General features: G+C 37.9%; 1 protein-coding gene across 2 annotated transcripts in view; it reads right to left on the minus strand.

Annotated features, from left to right (window-relative positions):
- The window catches only part of EMSY (EMSY transcriptional repressor, BRCA2 interacting), a 546562-nt gene that overhangs the window by 40412 nt on the left and 487447 nt on the right, over positions 1-18703 (minus strand). For both annotated transcript variants that reach the window (XM_036258225.1, XM_036258224.1), the window contains 2 exons: positions 17591-17626; positions 310-368 (listed from right to left, as the gene is read on the minus strand). In XM_036258225.1, coding sequence (XP_036114118.1) covers positions 310-368; positions 17591-17626 — 95 coding nt within the window. The remainder of the gene's footprint in view (positions 1-309; positions 369-17590; positions 17627-18703) is intronic.

Raw genomic sequence — 18703 nt, forward strand, 5'->3', positions numbered from 1 at the left:
AAACAAAACTTTTACTCTAGAATTTTAGAAAGCCTGTAATATACTTGTACATCATAAATAAAAGGAGGCCATCATATCTAACATTCCTCAAATTTCTTTAATTTTGGAACTATTGTTTTTACATTATGCCTGTTAACTACTTACTTAAAGAACTAGTATTCCTTGTAATTATACCATAATAAATGTTGGGTTATAGTTTTCAATCAATATCCTTGCTGGAATTGGGTTTTATGTTTTATTTCAATTTAGTCTACAGATGTACCACCTGAATGTACTCTAATCACAGTGTTGATGATTCAGACTACTTACCATGTAACAATATAAATAGATCGAAGTACTAATGTGAAGACCAACATTCCATACATGACCTAAATAAGAAATGAAAAATGTTAATAAAATCATTATTCTTTGCCAAAGAAAGTATATTTTGCCTACAAAAATAGCCCTCCTAATTAAATGTAAATATTATCTTTCATTACACTTTAAAGAACAGAACTTTAAAAATATGTAATTATATAATTAAGAGTCATGCTAACCTTTGAGGAAAAATTAAGAACCTGCTTGTGAATAACCTGTATCAGAAGTCCTATGTCAGTTTTATTTCTTATGATTATGTGAAATTTTAAATATCTGCTGAAAACTGAATACCTAGATCCTTCCCTTTTCTTCAGCTTCACTTTTAGCAACTGATTCTAACTCCCTTTTTTTTCTTTAGTGATTTTAGAGAGAGCAAAGGAGAGAAAGAGAAACATCAATGAGAGAGAACATCAACTGGCTGCCTTCTGCATGACCCCCACTGAGGATAGGGCCCATAACCTGGACATGTGCCCTGACTGGAAATCGAATCGGCGACCTCTTGGTGCATGGGTCGATGCTTAACTAGTGAGCCACACTGTCCGGGCTCTAATTTGTGAGCTACCTTTTTTTTTTTTTAATTCTCACCCAAGAATATGTTTTTATTGATTTTTTTTAGAGAGAGGAGGGTGGAAGGTGTGGGGGGAAAGAGAGAGACATATTTTATAACAGTATAAATATGAACTCTCTTAAACTCTCCTTATAAATGTTTCTGCATTCATACATATACGTGTCCTCTCTCTGCATTCTTTCTCCCCAGTTTCCAAAGAAAGTGGTGCCCATTTCTTCTTTATGGAAGTTAATCTAATTTGGGTTCTTTATTCTATGTACATGCTCCCACATCTTCCTAGACTTGACTCCATCAACTAACCTCTTTCTCTTCTACATTGGGCCCTGTGTAAGTACTACTACCTGGAAAACTGAACCTAGTAGAAAACTTAAACTTTTAAAAGTGTGAAATATTAAATACAAAAGATTGCATAGAATATAAATGTACACTTAACAAATATTTATAAAACCAACAGTTGGGAGAGTACCATTCAGGTCAAGAAATGAATCTTGGTCAATACCCAGAAGTGCTGCATGTGCCTCTTCCCAGTCTAATTCTGTCCTCTCCTCCTTACAGGAAAACATTTTCCTGACTTTTATAATAAACATTTTCTTGCTTTTCTCTACATATTTACTAACATAAACTTGTCTCCTAAATATGCATTCATAAATAATGTTTGTTTGAATTTCAGTTGAATTTGAATTTACAATAGAATATTGTACACATTTGTTTTTGTCTTTTTAAAATTCAGTTACTTTGTATATGTAGCCTTAGTTCACTAATTTTTGATGTTATATACTGTTTAGTTGGATAAAAATGTGACAATTTACCCAATTTTGTGTTGACAGACATCTTTAGGTTATTACCAGTTTTACTGCTATGAACATTCTTATTCACATGTTCTAGGTGCACATTCACACTAATTTATCTAGGGTATGTACTTAGGAATGTAATTGCTGCGTCAGAGGGTGTACATATTACCAAAATTACTAAAAAAAGGTCAAACTGTTTTCCAAAGCAGTTATACCAATTTTTACTCTAACCAATGTGTATGAGTGTTTCTTTTGTGCCATATAATCACCAACACATGATATAGTTAGACTTCTAAATTTTTGTCAATCTATGTGGTTTTTAATATGTGTTTCCCCGCATGGTTGAACACTGTATGTTATGTTTATTGGCCATTTGATGTCTTCTATTGTTCAACCCTATTTTTACATTTGATTGTCTGTCATTTTCTTATTTACTTGTTCCTTTTATAACTTTAAAAAAAACTTTTGCCTGGCCAGTGTGGCTCACTGGTTGAGCATCAACCCATGCACCAAGAGGTCACCCATCCGATTCCCAGTCAGGGCACATGCCCAGGTTGTGGGCTCAATCTCCAGTGGGGGGCATGCAGGAGGCGGCCAGTCAATGTTCTCTCTCATCGTTGTTTCTGACTCTTTCTCCTTCCTCTCTCTCTAAATATAATGAAAAAAAAAATTTAAGTTTAAAAAACTTTTAAAATTGCCTGGGCCAGTATGGCTCAGTTGCTTGGGGCATTGTCCCATATACTGAAAAGTTAAGGGTTCGATCTCCAGTGGGGGCATATACAGAAGGCAACCAACTGATGTTCTCTCTCACATTGATGTTTCTCTCCCTCTTTTTTTCTCTCCTTCTTCCCCTCTCTAAAACCAATAAGCATATACTTCAATAAGTATTAAAAAAAACTTTTAAAATTGAAATATAATATATACATATACACAGAAAAGTGCTTCCAACATAAACACAAATTCACAATTATCACAAAACAAATACCTTGGCAATTTTTGACCATTTCAAAAATTGGAACTTTGGCGGCATACCATAAGTCACACCTCATACCCATCTCAAGCTCTACACCCTTTCTTCCTCAAGGTTTACCACTATTCTGATTTCTAATATTAGAGTTTAGTTTTGCCTTGTTTTTAACCTCATTATAAATGGAACCCTACAGTATACATTTATTTGTGTCTAGCTTCTTTACTCAACAATATGAGGTTTGTGAACCTCATTCAACTTGTTATATGAGCTATGGTGTATTAGTTTTCATTGCTATTATTCCATTATTTGAATATGAATATGAATATTTTATATATCATCCTACTGCTGATGAACATTGGGGTCCACTTTTTAGCTATTTATAATAACCTTGCTATAAACATTTAAATATATAATTTTGGGGTACATGTTCAGGGATTTCTATTAGGCAAATGCCTAGAAGCCAAACTGCTGTATCACAGAGTCTGCAGAAATTCAACTTTAGTAGGTTATATAAACTGTCTTTCAAAGTGGTTATATCAATTAACACTCCCACTGGAAGTGTGTGAGGGTTAACATCCTTGCCAGCCAGCACTTGATACTGTAAAGTCTCTTTGATTTTTAGCTATTCTGTTGGGTGTGTAGTGATATCTCATTGCTTTGAATTTTTATTTCCATGATGACTAATAGATTGAGCACCATTCATATGTTTATTGGTTACTGGATATAATCATTTCTGAAGTATCTCTTCAAATCTCTTGCTCATTTTTCTATTGGGTCTTCTCTCTCTTTATTGGTTTGTAGGAGATCTTTACACACACTTGTCTTTGCTTGATTCCATGTGTTGTGAATACCTTATTCCACTCTATTGCACTGTGTTTTCACTCTTCATGGTGTCTGTTGATAAACCCAAATTCTAAATTTTAAGATGAATGATTAGTGTTGCTTGTGTCTTGTAATTTATAGCTATTAATTTATTTAGATATTCTTTAATGTCTCTAAATGTGTTTTATAATTTCTTCCACATATATGTCTTAATCACTTATATTAAACTTATTCTTAGGTACTTCATATTTTGAGATAATTATAGTAAGTGGTACTTCTTAAAATAGCCTTTTAACCTGTTTGATGCTGTTATATATAAGTACAACCATTTTTATATGCTGTTTTATATCATGTGACTTTATTTTGAAATATCTTTTAATTCTGTTACCTGTAGATTCTTTAGATTTTTTTTTTTTTTTTTTTTTTTTTTTTTTTTATCCTCACCCGAGGACATTTTTCCATTTTTTGTTCAGGTAGAGTAGGGGGGAGAGAGAGGAAGAGAGAGAGAGAGAGAGAAACATCGATGTGAAAGGAACACATCGAGTGGCTGCCACCCGCACAACCGACCAGGGCCGGGGACAAACTGCAACCGAGGTACATGCCCTTAGTGGGAACCGAACCCGGGTCTCTCAGGACCGCAGGCCGACGCTCTAACCGCTGAGCCAAACCGGCCAGGGCGATTCTTTAGATTTTCTATGTATACATTTGCATATCATTTGTGACTATTTACAGTTTTGTTTCATCATTTTTAATTCAATATTTTCTATTTCTTTTTTCTTGCCTACCTGAGTGGGTCAAGGACCTCCAGGACATTGTGAATATAATTGGTGATAATCAAGCCATGTTATCTCAAATTCAAAGGGAAAGCTTTCAATGGTTCATCACTAAGTGTAATGTTGGCTGTAGAATTTGAAAAAAAAAAAAAAATTTAAATAATCTATCAGATTAAGAAATCCCCTTTTATTTCTAGTTTGATATGAGTTTTTAAAATCATGGGTATAGGGGACTTCCGGTCAAGACGGCAGTGTAGGTAAATGTGGTATCACGTCCTCCCAAAACCACATCAAAGTTACAACTAAACTACAGAACAACCATCCTTCAGAACTGCCTGAAATCAAGCTGAATGGAAGTCCTACAACTACGGAATTAAAGAAGCTGCATCGAGACTGGTAGGAGGAGCGGAAGTATGACGGGCTGGCCTCACATGCACATGTGGCAGATAAAAATTAGGATACCTCAGCTGGGAAAGTCCTCCCTGAGGACTGAAGGGTCCCCATCCTACACCAGGCGCCCTGCTCAGGGTTCCAATGCCAGGAAGAGAAGTCCCCATAACTTCTGGCTGGAAAAACCAGCGGGAACAGAGGCTCAAAGGTTGAAGTGGCTGGAGCCCCAGGCAGCTCCTCTTAAAGGGCCTGCACACGGACTTGTCGGACTCACTCCCTCTAAGCTAGGAAGGGAGGTAGCTCAAGGTGGGGCCAGAGGCATACAGGGAAGAACTGAGCTTTTTGGCTTTGGAGTGAGGGCCGGAGACACAGCCTTCTCCTGGACAGACTTGCTGTCAGAGGCCTTTGTTCCTTTCGTGAGCCCTTCCCTGGGGCAGCAGACAGCCACCATATCTGGGCCACCAGCAACCTGGCTCACACTGGTTGCCCTGCCCTGGTGATTCCCTGAGGCCCTGCTCCACCCAACTTTCAGGCCCACCCAAGCTGTTGCCAGTTGCTTTAGCACAGGATTGGCCTGTCTTGGATTCTGCTTCAGGCTTTCCTAAAGTCTTTCAAACAAGCAGCATCTAGTCTCAGCTAGCCACATACCTCTCATTAAGTAATACATAAAAACAAACACAGGGAGGCAGCCAAAATGAGGAGACAAAGAAAGAGGTCCCAAATGAATGAACAGAACAAAACCCCGGGAAAAGAACTAAGTGAAATGGAGATAAGCAACCTAACAGATGCTGAGTTAAAAATACTGCTTATAAGGATGCTGAATGAACTTAGTAAGAACCTCAGCGAACTTAGTGAGGGCCTCAAGAGCATAGAAAAGGACCAGTCAGAAATGAAGGATGCACAGTCAGAAATGAAGGAGGCACTAACTGAAATAAAGAATAATGTATACAGATTCAATAGTAGAGTAGGTAAAGCCAAGAAGCAAGCCATCAATTTGGAATATAAGGAAGCAAAAAACACCCAATCAGAACAGCAAAAAGAAAATCCAAAAAAATGAGGAGAGTGTAAGAAGCTTCTGGGACAACTTTAAGCATGCCAACATTCGTATCTTGGGGGTACCAGAAGGAAAAGAGAGAGAACAAGAAATCGAAAACCTATTAGAAACAATAATGGCAGAAAACTTCCCTAACTTGGTGAAGGAAACAGACATACAAGCCCAGGAGGCACAGAGAGTCCCAAACAAGATGAACCCCAAGAGGCCCACACCAAGACACATCATCATCAAAATGCAAAAGGCTCAAGACAAAGAAAGAATCTTAAAAGCAGCAAGAGAAAAGCAGATAGTTACCTACAAGGGAGTTCCCATAAAGCTGTCAGCTGATTTCTCAAAAGAAACTTTGCAGGCCAGAAGGGAGTGGCAAGAAATATTCAGAGTGATGAAAAGCAAGAACCTACAACCAAGATTACTCTATCCTGCAAAGCTGTCATTTAGAATCGATGGACATATAAAGACTTTCCCAGACAAGGAAAAGCTAAAGGAGTTCATCACCACCAAACCATTATTATATGAAATGTGGAAGGGTCTTCTTGAAGAAAAAGATAAAAAATATAAACAAACAAAATGGCAACAAATACATACCTATCAACAATTGAATCTACAAACAAAATGAAGAAGCAGAACAGAAACATTCTCATAGATATAGAGAACATTTTGTTGGTTGCCAGATGGGAGGGGATTTGGAGGAATGGGTAAGAAGTACAAATTGGTTGCTAGACTGACAAACCTCAAAGGGAAGGGGGTTGGGGGGTGGGAAGAAATAGACCAACGAAGTTATTTGCATATGTGCACAACCAATGGACACAGGCAATAGTGTGGGAAAAGGCAGAAGGGGGTGGGAGTGGGGAGGAGGGGGTCAATGGGGGAAAAATGCAGAACATCTGTAATACATTTAACAATCAAGATAAAAAAAAATTTTAAATAAAATAAAATTATGGGTATATTTTAAATTTATCAAATACAGTCATCCCTCGCCACTTCGCACTTTGCCTTTCGTGGCTTCACTCTATCATGGTAAAACTGTATATAAATAAAGAATACTACTTCGTGGAAATTCATTTATCGTGGTAGAGTCTGGAACTGATTAACCGTGATAAATGAGGACCGACTATACTTTTTCTGCATCTCTTGATATGATTATATAATTTTTTGTCCTTTAATTTTTTGCTGTGATTAAGAGATTACCTACTACTTGTGCTCTATTAAATGGAATCCAACGAATATTTATTGAGCATTGTACTAGAACCTGGAGATATAATGATATGATTAAAGGGTTAATATCCAGCCTGGGCTGATGCAGGCCTGGTTGAGAATGAACTCAGTCTCCCAGCCTTGAATGCAACAGTTAAGATAAATGGGGACTGTTATGTCTGCTTTAGTTGTTGTGAAGGACTGCACCTAGGTTGGAAGCTTGGGGCCTGCGTGAGAACAGTAGAAGGTGACCATTTTAAAGATGGTAGGAAAAAGCTTCTCTGTGTTACAATGACTCCACTACATTTAGCTCTTGTCTCTGGCAGCTATACACAACTTATGTAGAAGAGAGGGCGGAAGAAGCTGTGTATATGGATACCTATGATTCTCCTGATGAGATGAATATGTGATACCTTGTATTCTTCTATGAAGCTAAACTAAATAAACACAGTATTAGATTAAAGTCTATTAGAGTCTATTAGTATGAATCCAAAACTGCAGCCATGCTGCTACAATGATGAACAAAGGTCTGATCCCTGCCCTCACTGCAACAATCTAGTGAGAAGAAAGATAACCAGACTATTAAAATGTACTATTTTAACTCTGTGACAGGGATAGTATAAAATCCTTTGTAAACACATAAAAAAAACCCCACCTAACCTAGACTTATTCAGATCAGAGACACTTTCATGGAGGATATGGTCTTTATTCATTTTTTTAATCCTCACCTGAGGATATTTTTCCATTTATCTTCAGATGGAGTGGGAGTGAGGGAGAGAGGAAGGGTGGAAAGGGAGAGAGAGAGAAACATCGATGTGAGAGAGACACATCAGCCGGTTGTCTCCTGCATGACCCGACAAGGGCCAGGGATCAAACTGCAACTGAGGTACGTGCCTTTGACTGGAATCAAACCCACGATTCTGGTCCAAGGGCCAATGCTCTAACCACTGAGAAAACTGGCCAGGGCAAGGATACAGTGTTTAATTTCATAACTGAAGCATTTTCAGGAGAAGCTTTATTGATAATAACTGAAACATTATTAAGAGAAAGTAGAAGAGTATAACTAACACAGCTCATATTCTGGGGACTAGAAGAAAATAAGGGTGTCTAGAATATATTGTTGGAGTAAGAACAGAAAAAATGAACTCAGAAAGGTAAGCAGAGTTATAAAGTATGGGTTTTCAAGACATGTTAAGGAGTTGCATGTTACCTTAAGAGCAATGGGAAGTTAATGAAAATTTTGGCAGTAGCTCACATGATCACACATGCATTAGAAAGATGTTCCTGTCTTGCTGAGTGGAGAATTAATTAGAGGGAGACAAGACTGATGGAAAAAAGACCAGTGACAAGATACTGCAGTAACCTAGGTGCGCTATGGGGCCTAAAACTAGGGTAGTATCAGTGGGGATGGAGAGAAATGTACAGATTAGGGACATGATACAGAAATAAAGGGGATCAGATTGCTCAGGGAGTATGTTTAACATATCAGATAATGAATAAGGAAGAACCTATACCCTACCAGTACAATGGAGCTTTTTCAAATTATTTTTCTTTCCATAAGCACCTACACCCTATACATTCTGATTCTCCCCAGGGAATCTGTGGCAAACCCTGCTAGTGGCAATCCTCATTATCCATTCTCTCCTCTATCTTTATAGAAGACTGATTTTTCCAGGTTCTCTTGCAGCGAAAGGTGATCATAGACCTTCACAACTTTTTCTATACATATTCTAATATTAGTCATTTTTTAAATTGAAAATAGAATACGTAATTTTTTGCTCCTTGCAATTTTTTTTTTTTTTTTGGTTAATCTTCACCCGAGCCCTGGCTGGTTTTGCTCAACAGTTAGAGCGTCGGCCTGGGGACTAGAGAGTCCCAGATTCGGTTCCTGTTAAGGGCACATACTAGGGTTGCAATGTGTCCCCAGCCCCGGTTGGGGTCATGTGGGTGGCAACCACTTTATGTGTTTCTCTCTCTCTCTTCCTCCCTCTCTCCCTCCCACTCTAATTAAAGATAAATGAAAAAAAAAAAAAAAGTCCTCGGGTGAAGATAAAAAAAAAAAATCCTCACCCAGGGATATTTTCCCATTGATTTTTAGAAAGAGTGGAAGGGAAGGAGAGAAAAAGAGAAATATTGACGTGAGAGACACATCGATTGGCTGTCTCCCACGCAATCCCGACCAGGGTGAGAGATCAAACCTGCAACCCAGATACATGCCCTTGACTGGGAATCGAACCCACAACGCTTCGGTCCATGAGCTGATGCTCTAACCACTGAGAAAAACTGGCCAGAACACTCCTTTCAATTTTCATCTAAAAATTTTTTACAAAGAATTTTCATATCTTTCCATATTTAATAAAATTTTCAGCCTCGCCCTGGCCGGTTTGGCTCAGCAGTTGGAGCGTCCGCCTCCGGTCCGGAGAGGCCCGGGTTCGGTTCCTGCTAAGGGCACGAACCTCGGTTGCAGTTTGTCCCCGGCCCTGGTTGGTCGTGCGGGTGGCAGCCACTCGATGTGTCCCTTTCACGTCGATGTTTCTCTCTCTCTCTTCCTCCCACTCTATCTGTACAAAAAATGTAGGGATGTCCTCAGGTGAGGATAAAAAAAAAAAAAAAAAAGTTTTCAGCCTCCAAGTTCCAAAGACTATATAAAATGTTATTAGTGTTTTCTCTCTGTTAAAGCATCCTAGAAATAAACTATGTGCAAACTGAGACCTGGTATTTATCCTCAAGAAATCTATCACCGAGGGGAAAAAGCAGGTTGTGTTTTTGTTTATCAGTAAAAAGAAAACTAAAGTATTTTAAGAAAAGCAAAAAACAACTAATGTTGTGTTCTGTGAGTTGCATTAAGATGCCAGTGCAGAAACATTTGAAGATGGATGAAATTGAGAGGTAAGAGAGGGCAAATTAAGTAGGATTCTGGAAACTGTAGATACATAATTATTATTTTGATGATAATGAGGCAGACTGACTTTCAATATTTCTTCAGTTAACATTCTCCATAACTCATACCTTACGGTCTATTCCTTAGATTAAGTCGAAACACAAGCAGAAGTTTCAAATAACGACTGGTTTATTTCTTTACCAAGTCCTTATTGAACACTGAGTAACAGCCATTGGACTAGGCATTCATTATTCAAAGATGAAAAGACTCTATTCCTGACCTCAATGAGCTCAGTCTAACAAAAACATGTGTAATCAAATCAAGCACTTGGATATGGTTTCTAAATTCCATTTTCCAATAAAAAGAACCAAGGCTCCACGGAGATCTGGCTGATTCCAAACCTGGTGCAGAGAAAGAACAAGATGAGCCTGGAACATCTTTTTTTTTTAATCATCACTGGAGGACATTTTTCCATTTATCTTCAGATAGAGTGTGTGTGTGCGCCTGTGTGTGTGTGAGTGTGTGTGTGTGTGTGTGTGGGAAACAGACGTGAGAGGGACACACTGACAGGTTGCCTTCCCGTGACCCCGACCAGGGCCACAACCCCAACCAGGGCCACAACCCCGACCAGGTCCAGGGACAAACCAAAACTGAAGTACACGCCCTTAGCTGGAATTGAACCTGCGACTCATTGGTGTGCAGGCCGATACTCTAATTGCTGTGCCAAACTGGCCAGGGCGAACCTGGAACATCTTGTACCAAAACATAAGGTATACTCAAAGGATAATAGAAACATAAAATAAAAATTTTTAAAAAGAATGAAACACATCAAAAGGACACAGACATTAGCTTGAAAATGTTCCACTTATCATATCTAAGACTATTTATATACAAAATCAATAATGATAGTGACAAATCATAACCCAGTGGATAAAATAGGAGTACATAAATTCATAGAGATATAGACTGAAATTTTATTTATGAAGAAAATTTTTTCATAAGTCTCAATACTTTTCTATAAAGTTCTTATTAATTGTGAAGGTACAAAGAATAACTAACTGTACAGTGGAGAAGTCTTGTGGACACTATCTTAAGTGATCATGCTCCAACATATTGACAACATACTTTCAAGTGGTTCAGGGCAGGGGGAGTTCTTTGTACTGTTCTGGCAACTCTTCTGTAAGTATGATGTTGTTTAAAAAATAATACAGTTTAAGTTCTCACTTAAAGTCATCCATAGGTTCTTGAAACTGCAGCAAAACAATGTATAATGAAACAAATTTTACCATAAGCTAATTGATATAAACAAAAGTTAAGTTCCTACAGCATCTCATCAATGTTATCACAAAATTACAAAACAATGTTATTTGAGGACCTGCTGTATTTAAACAAGAAAGAAAGAATTCCATACCAACACACTAGAAAAATTATTAGTGGTCACATTTGAATCTCCTGAGGGAGCTCAAGTCTTTCACTCTAGGAGAAAGGCACTCAGCTCACCTGTGGTCAAGAACAGTTCATCAGAGTGAGAGATTAGGCAGGGATTTGTAGATAAAGTCCCAGTGAATGTATAGTAATGATATGTAATGTGATTTAGGCATTTTGAGTTTATAATGGATTCACTCATTGTACTAATGATAATCAATTGTCCAAACACAGTCAAGAACCTCTAACAGAAAAAGCCAAAGGATCTAGATTTTTCTACCATTTGATTATTGCCTCCCTATATAACCTTGAACAAGTCACTTCATTTATCTTGGCTTTGGACTACCATCTGTAAAATGAGGGGATTAAACTAGGTGACAGTCGTTTCATATTCCTATAATTATAGTCAAACTAGGATATAAGCGGCATTTTATTTGGGGACTTAATACAAGTTACCCTCACATGATAAGGTTGGTGCTTCCTACATAATTAAATGCTAGTTTAAGTACTAATAAGCTAAATGTAGATATTACTACATTTAGTAATTTAACTATAAAACAATTATACAAGTCTCATAAAGCAATGTGGCCTATTGGTGGTAAAAACATAGTTTTTGTAGATATTCATAGCTGGTTTAAAATCCTAATTCATCCTACATAAAAGTGCCAAAATTATCTTACATAGATCTTATCATGTCATTCCTGTCAATGGCAAAAGCATAAGATCTAAACTTTAGCATGACATCCAGTGCTTCACAATTTGGTTCGTCTTCCTTTCTCTTTTCATGTTCTGCAGGACCTTGTATTTTAGCACAGGATTTCCCAAATAATATTACCCAGCATACTGCTGTGCAGGGAGATGTTGAGAGATATACTCTATGAAAAAAAATTCTACACAGACAACAATGCTGGGGAGGTGGGGGGGGGGGGCCAGGATGGGGAGGAAGGTATCTGGGGTGGGGAGAAACATCTGTAACATAAATTAATAAAAATTAAAAAAATAATAATACAGGGAAAAAAAATAATTCTAGCCCTGGTCAGTTTGGCTCAGCAGTTGGAGTATCAGCCCATGGACTGAAGGGTCCCAGATTTGATTCCTGGTCAAGGGCACATACCTGGGTTGCATGTTTGATCCTTGGCCCCTATGGGGGCCATGCAGGAGGCAACCAATCGATGTATCTCTCTCAAGTCGATGTTTCCTTCTTTCTCTCCCTCTCTCCTTCCCTTCCACTCTATCTAAAAATCAATGGAAGAATATCCTCTGGTGAGGATTAACAACAACAAAAAAAGAATTCTACAGTCAAATAAATCATGCTCAAACGTCATTCCTGTGTGAAGCCTTTCTGAAAGCCTTCTATATAAATTACTTAATCTCTTTTTAGTCCCAAAGTAAATCATTTATAGTTGACTTTGGGCAGTTTTTAAAGTTGATAAATAAATTCTGGTTTACCTAAAGTAAAGCATAGCTATACTTAAGTTTTACATATTTAGTCTTCACAGTTTTTCTAGTAAGTTAATCATTGCATTAAAATCTAAATAGTATTTTTCATTCTTTTAAAAAGCCCTGGCTGGTTTGGCTCAGTGGTTAGAGCGTCAGCCGCGGACCACAGAGTCCTAGTTTCGGTTCCCACTAAGGGCATGTGCCTTGGTTGCAGTTTGTTCCCAGCCCTGGTTGGGGTCCTGTGGGTGGCGGCCACTTGATGTGCCTCTCTCACATCAATATTTCTCTCTCTCTCCCCCTCCCTCCCACTCTATCTGAAGAAAAATGCAAAAGTGTCCTCGGGTGAGGATAAAAAACAAACAAACAAATATATTTTTCTGATAATAAATTAGATTCCAAAGTAACCTGCTACAGGGGCATCATCACATCACAGAATACATATAGGCTTTGAGATGAAAAACACCTGGATTCAACTTCCAGCTCTGCCACTAACTAGATGAAAAACATTGGGCAAAGGTTGGTTCAATTCCTACTCAGGGCACATGCTTGATTTGCGGGCTCAATCCCTAGTTTGGGGGGGGGTGTGCAGGAGGCAGCCAATGAATATTTCGCTTTCACATCAGTGTTTCTCTATATTACTCTCCCTTCCTCTCTCTCTAAAATAAATAAAAACATATTTAAAAAAAAAAAAATTGGGGCCCTGGTTGGTTTGGCTCAGTAGTTAGAGCGTTGGCCTGCAGACCAGAGTGTCCCGGGTTTGGTTCCTGCTAAGGGCACATACTTCGGTTGCAGTTTGTCCCCGCCCCAGTTGGAGTCGTGTGGGTGGCAACCACTCAATGTGTCTTTCTCACATCGATGTTTCTCTCTCTCTCCCCCCCTCCCCCAACTCTATCTGGAAGATAAATGCAAAAATGTCCTCTGGTGAGGACAAAAAAAAAAAAAAAAAAATTGGTGGCCATGGCCGGTTTTGCTCAGTGGTTAGAGCGTTGGCCCACGGACCAAAAAGTCACAGGTTCAATTCTGGTCAAAGGCATGTACCTCAGCTGCAGTTCGTCACTGGCCCTGGTCGGGTCATGGAGGCAACCAGTCAATCTGTCTCTCACATTGATGTTTCTCTCTCTCCCTCCCTCCCTCCTTCCCACTTTATCTGATTATAAATGTAAAAATATCCTTGGATGAGGATTAAAAAAACAAAATATTGGGAAGATTACTTAACCTTTCTGACTCTTTGTTATCTACAAAATGAAGATGATAATTTCTATACAGGCTTGTTGATATTTTTAAGATAATAAGTAAATCCATATAAACTATATGAAAGAATAAACAATACCTAACACATAACAGATATTTTAAAATGTTAGCTTCTTTTGCTTCTTTTCCAAGTGTGCTCACATAGTAGTTTCCTCACATCTCTAATTTGCAATAAAATGGCACAAAATGAACATAATAAAATTTAAATAAATCTGCTTAAGTCCCTGTCTAGAAACAATCTTTAGGAGACATCCACTTTGGCAGGAGGATTTCAAGCAATTAGTACTCTTTCAGACATTAGATGATATCTCATCTGAGATATTCAAGTAGTGATTTGTCAATAAGCTGCTTAAACAGGGTTCACTAACTTCTTAAATGTCCTTTTAATCTATTCTCATATAAGCTTTTTTTGTTTCCTTATTTAAGATATATTGGTGTATCTGTTGAATGTGGTGGTTATGTGATTTGTGTATTTTACACTTTGCAAGGCTATCAAATTAAATAAATAGCATTTGGCTCTCTTTTGGAGATGTTTGGATCACCTTACATTTAATATAGTAAAGTAGAACTGTTATCAGTATTTTCTCCCTCTGGGAAGCTAATCTGATTATCAAAACAGTCATCCTGGTTGTGGCAGATACTTTTGAAGTGTTTATTAACTCCTTCTTTCTAATAGTATATCACAACTTATTTCTCTAGGCCCAACTCAAATATCTCCTTTCAGAAGCTTTCTGTGATTATCACAGGCAAAAATGTATGCATTCATCTTACATTTCAATATGTACTTTTAGTATCACACTGGATTGTTTACTGCCTTGTGCTTTTATTATATTAATTATTTTTATATTATTCTTATGAAATAAAACTTCTTTTTTGAACATTTTACAGATGAGAAAATTGAAGAATAGGCACAGCAAGAAATTTGTCCACAAAAAACAAAGGGGCAAGAAATCAAGATTCCAAATTCTTAAGCCAGAGCTCCTTTAGATTAGACAACATTGTTTTTCCCTCTTTTTGCATAATTTTTAAGCTCTTGAAAGTTATTGTAAATCTTGTCACAAATTCCAAAACAGTTTTCCACTTAAAAATTCCAAAATAATTGTTCTACGTTTCAGTACATAAGAACCATCAGCATTTAGAAGCCTGTCGGCTCAGCCTCCAAGCAGCCCATCCTCCTCCTGCCGTCCCAGCCCAGCCTACCAGCCAGCATGAGGGTTTTCCATGTTGTGTTGCTGTCTGTCTGCCTACTCTTCTCCCAGATGGTCCCAGGTGTTGGCCTTCTTACGGGTCTATTCCACAGGTATCCAGAATACCAATGTGCCAAAAAGGGAAGGACCTGCCACTTTTCCCCATGCCCACTCTACACCAGAATAGAAGGCACCTGTTACAAAGGGAAGGCCAAATACTGCCTCTGAGATGGGAGTCATGGGATAGAGACACAGAAGCCACACACACTATTTGTAAGTGTTGTTTTAATGAAAGACCCCCTGCCTGACTGGTGTGGCTCAGTGGTTGAGCATCAACCCATGCACCAAGAGGTTACTGGTTTGGTTTCCAGTCAGGGCACATACCCAGGTTGTGGGTCAGATCCCCAGTGGGGGGCATGCTGGAGGTGGCCAACTGATGTTCTCTCTCATCAATGTTTCTCTCTCTCTCTCATTCTCCCTTCCTCTCTCAAAAAAAAAAATCAATAAAGGAAAAAAAATTTTTTTGAAAAGAATACACCCCCCCTTTTTAAAGAACATCAATAGTTATATGAAAGAATGAAAGCAATACTCCAAACTTTAACAAATAGAAGAATCTCAGAAAAACCAGTTTTCTTTTAAGAATGATATCCCCAAAGTAAATAGGAATAGATTTTTTAAAAAGTCATAAGTATAGATAATTTCAATTCTAATTACTTAACAGATAAGCATAGGATATTCTAGATTAGATATCTGAGGCAAAGGTCTCTTTAAATAAAGCTTTACAACAGCAAGAAATACTATTGTGTCACAACAGTGAGTCATTTTCCCTAATTTGTTTTTTAATACTAGAGTAATAATTTAGCTCCGTGCCATAGATACACTTTTGTAATCCTCTGGAGTCCTCTAAGTAGACAGACTGTGCCCTTGTCTACATTAGCACCACTTTTACATATTTATTACAAGACATATATACTACAAACATTTTCCTGACCAGACAGTGAGAACCTTAAGACCAGCAGCCATATCTTATTTGCCTTGGTATATTAATATTAGTTCATGTTTATTATGTGCTAAGTGTTTTTGGGTTTTGTTTTTTAAATCCTCACCCGATGTTTTTCCATTTATTTTCAGATACAGTGGGAAGGAGGGGTAGAGAGAAAGAGAGAGAGTGAGAGAGAGAGAAACACCGATGTGAGAGAGACACACCAATTGGTTGCCTCCTACAAGACCTAACCAAGGCCTGGGATGAACCATGACCGAGGTGTGTGCCCTTGACCGGAATCAAACCCACGACTCTTAGGTCCGAGGACCAATGCTCTAACCGCTCTGCCAAATCGGCCAGGGCTTGTTTTATTTTTTTCCTTTATTTATTTTTAGTATGTCTCCTTTCAGCTGGCCTGTAGAAAAGCAAGGTACAATAATATGGTTTTGAAATTTATTTTTAAAAAAAGATTTTAGCCCTGGCTGGGTAGCTGAGTTGGTCAGAGCACTGTCCCAATATGCCAAGGTTGCAGGTTTGATCCCCAGTCAGCATACATATGAGAATCAACCAATGAATGCATAAATATGTGGAACAACAAATTGATGTTAGATGATTATTATCTAGCTTCAGTTTAAAAAAGTATAGGAATATTTACTTATTATATAAGCACAAAATAATCTAAAACTACAAGGCCTCTGGACACTCCTGAAATGTGTGCTTATTTCTTTATTTTTATTTGCTAGTTTGTTAAAAGAATGATGACAGGGGTCAAATAATCTAGGTTATAATGCTGGCACTGCCTCTTAAAAATTGTGTAAGCCTGGGGCAAATTACTTAATATTTCTGAGCTCATTTACCTTATAACATGTACAAAAATCCCTAATTTACACGTCTGTTGGGGAGATTAGTCTGTGTAGCAATGAGCATAGTGCCAGGCACATAGTGGCACTCAATAAACAATAGCTCTCAATAAACAATAGCTCTCTCAATAAAGTTTAGCTACTTTATTTCATTCTGGTTTTATTAAGGGATACGCTTAAATCATTATTGCCTACTGTAAAGCTTCCTGTGTTTCCTTTCCTCAATTTAAATAACATTCGACCTTAAAAACTGTATTAAAAAATATAGTAGGGGGAAAATATTCAAGGACTTTTCAGTCTATCTTTTCTAGAAAACAATGTCATAAAAAAGACTTTATATATGTACATGCATACGGCTCTCTGTTTTTTTTCTGCTTATAAGAGAAATGTTGCACCTGTATTACTGACTACCAACAACCAGATGGACCTGGGCATTGACTGTTCCAGTTAGATTCTTGTTACCTACAGCTAGCTCCTGTAGGCACTTGAGTTCCCAACCTCTGTTTTCAACACTGAATTTTCTTAGGAGATCTACCATTTGTCATTTTCAAAAGTTGTATCTACATATTATTTACCAGAAAAGGAAAACACAAGACAAGCAAGTATTGTTAACTAATCAAATGTGTCATAATTTTTAAGAATTACCTGATGAAACACAGGCTCCTTTACCTTAAGGTAAACCTGTAAAATATTAAAACACATATGAATGAAGTACATTATAGAGAGGGAAAGAAAACCTATTCCAACAATTCTGCAAATCCCAAACCTCTCCTGCTTCCCTAGTCCTGCTACTTAGATCTGACTCCAGCCATATAAAACCAATCAGATTAGATGGCAATGCCACTGGAGACTAGTACCTATAGGTGGGTCTCCCCCAGTGCTAGCTTTACCATGGTAAACTAGATGTTTTAAAATTATTTTGGTTAATTCTGGCCTCTTGGCCTCTGCATCAGCATCAAGATACTCATGATGGCTGAAGAGGTTATGCCTGACAATCCTAGCAGATCTGTTCTACAGTAGAAAGAACACTTAAAGTCAGAAACACAAATTAAATGTCAGACTCTGCCACTTACTCACTACATGGTTTGAGCAGGTGTAAGTGGTATCACAACCATTTCCTTATCTGGATAATGGGAATAAAAGTGGTGACGAATAAGAAGATAAAATATGTAAAAGTGCCTTGGCCACTGTGGCTCAGTTGGTTGGGTGTCAACCTGTGCACTAAAGGGCTGCTAGTTCAATTCCTGGTCAGGACACATGCCCGGGTTGCAGGCTCAATCCTTTGTACAGGGGCGTGCAGGAAGTAGCCGATCAATGTCTCGCTCTCACATCAATGTTTTTCTCTCTCCCTATCTCTTCCTCTCTCTAAAATAAATAAATAAATAAATAAATAAATAAATAAATAAATAAATAAATAAATAAAACGGTCTAGCATAATTGGTGCTCAACAAGTGAAAACATTTAAAACAAATCTCTTGTGCGTCTGCTTCCCAAAACCTCTCACTCACTCACCTAGGTGTGTTCCCAGTTACAAAAACCCTAGTTTTAGGCTCCAATATCATGTGGGTGATTAAGTTCAATGCCTATTCAAGATTTAGCACACATTTATTGCATTATAGGAGTACACGCCTTTAAAACGACATAGTAGAGAGAGTCACAATTCAAATCATAGCCCTTAAATGACTCCCATCACTTCTCCATTTCGGTTTGGCTTCACTGCTCTCCTCGTCTCTTTTTCATTCTAGGCTCCAGAAAGTA

The sequence above is a fragment of the Molossus molossus genome, unplaced genomic scaffold, assembly GCF_014108415.1.
Source record: "Molossus molossus isolate mMolMol1 unplaced genomic scaffold, mMolMol1.p scaffold_m16_p_13, whole genome shotgun sequence".
In the NCBI taxonomy this organism is placed as follows: Eukaryota; Metazoa; Chordata; class Mammalia; order Chiroptera; family Molossidae; genus Molossus; species Molossus molossus.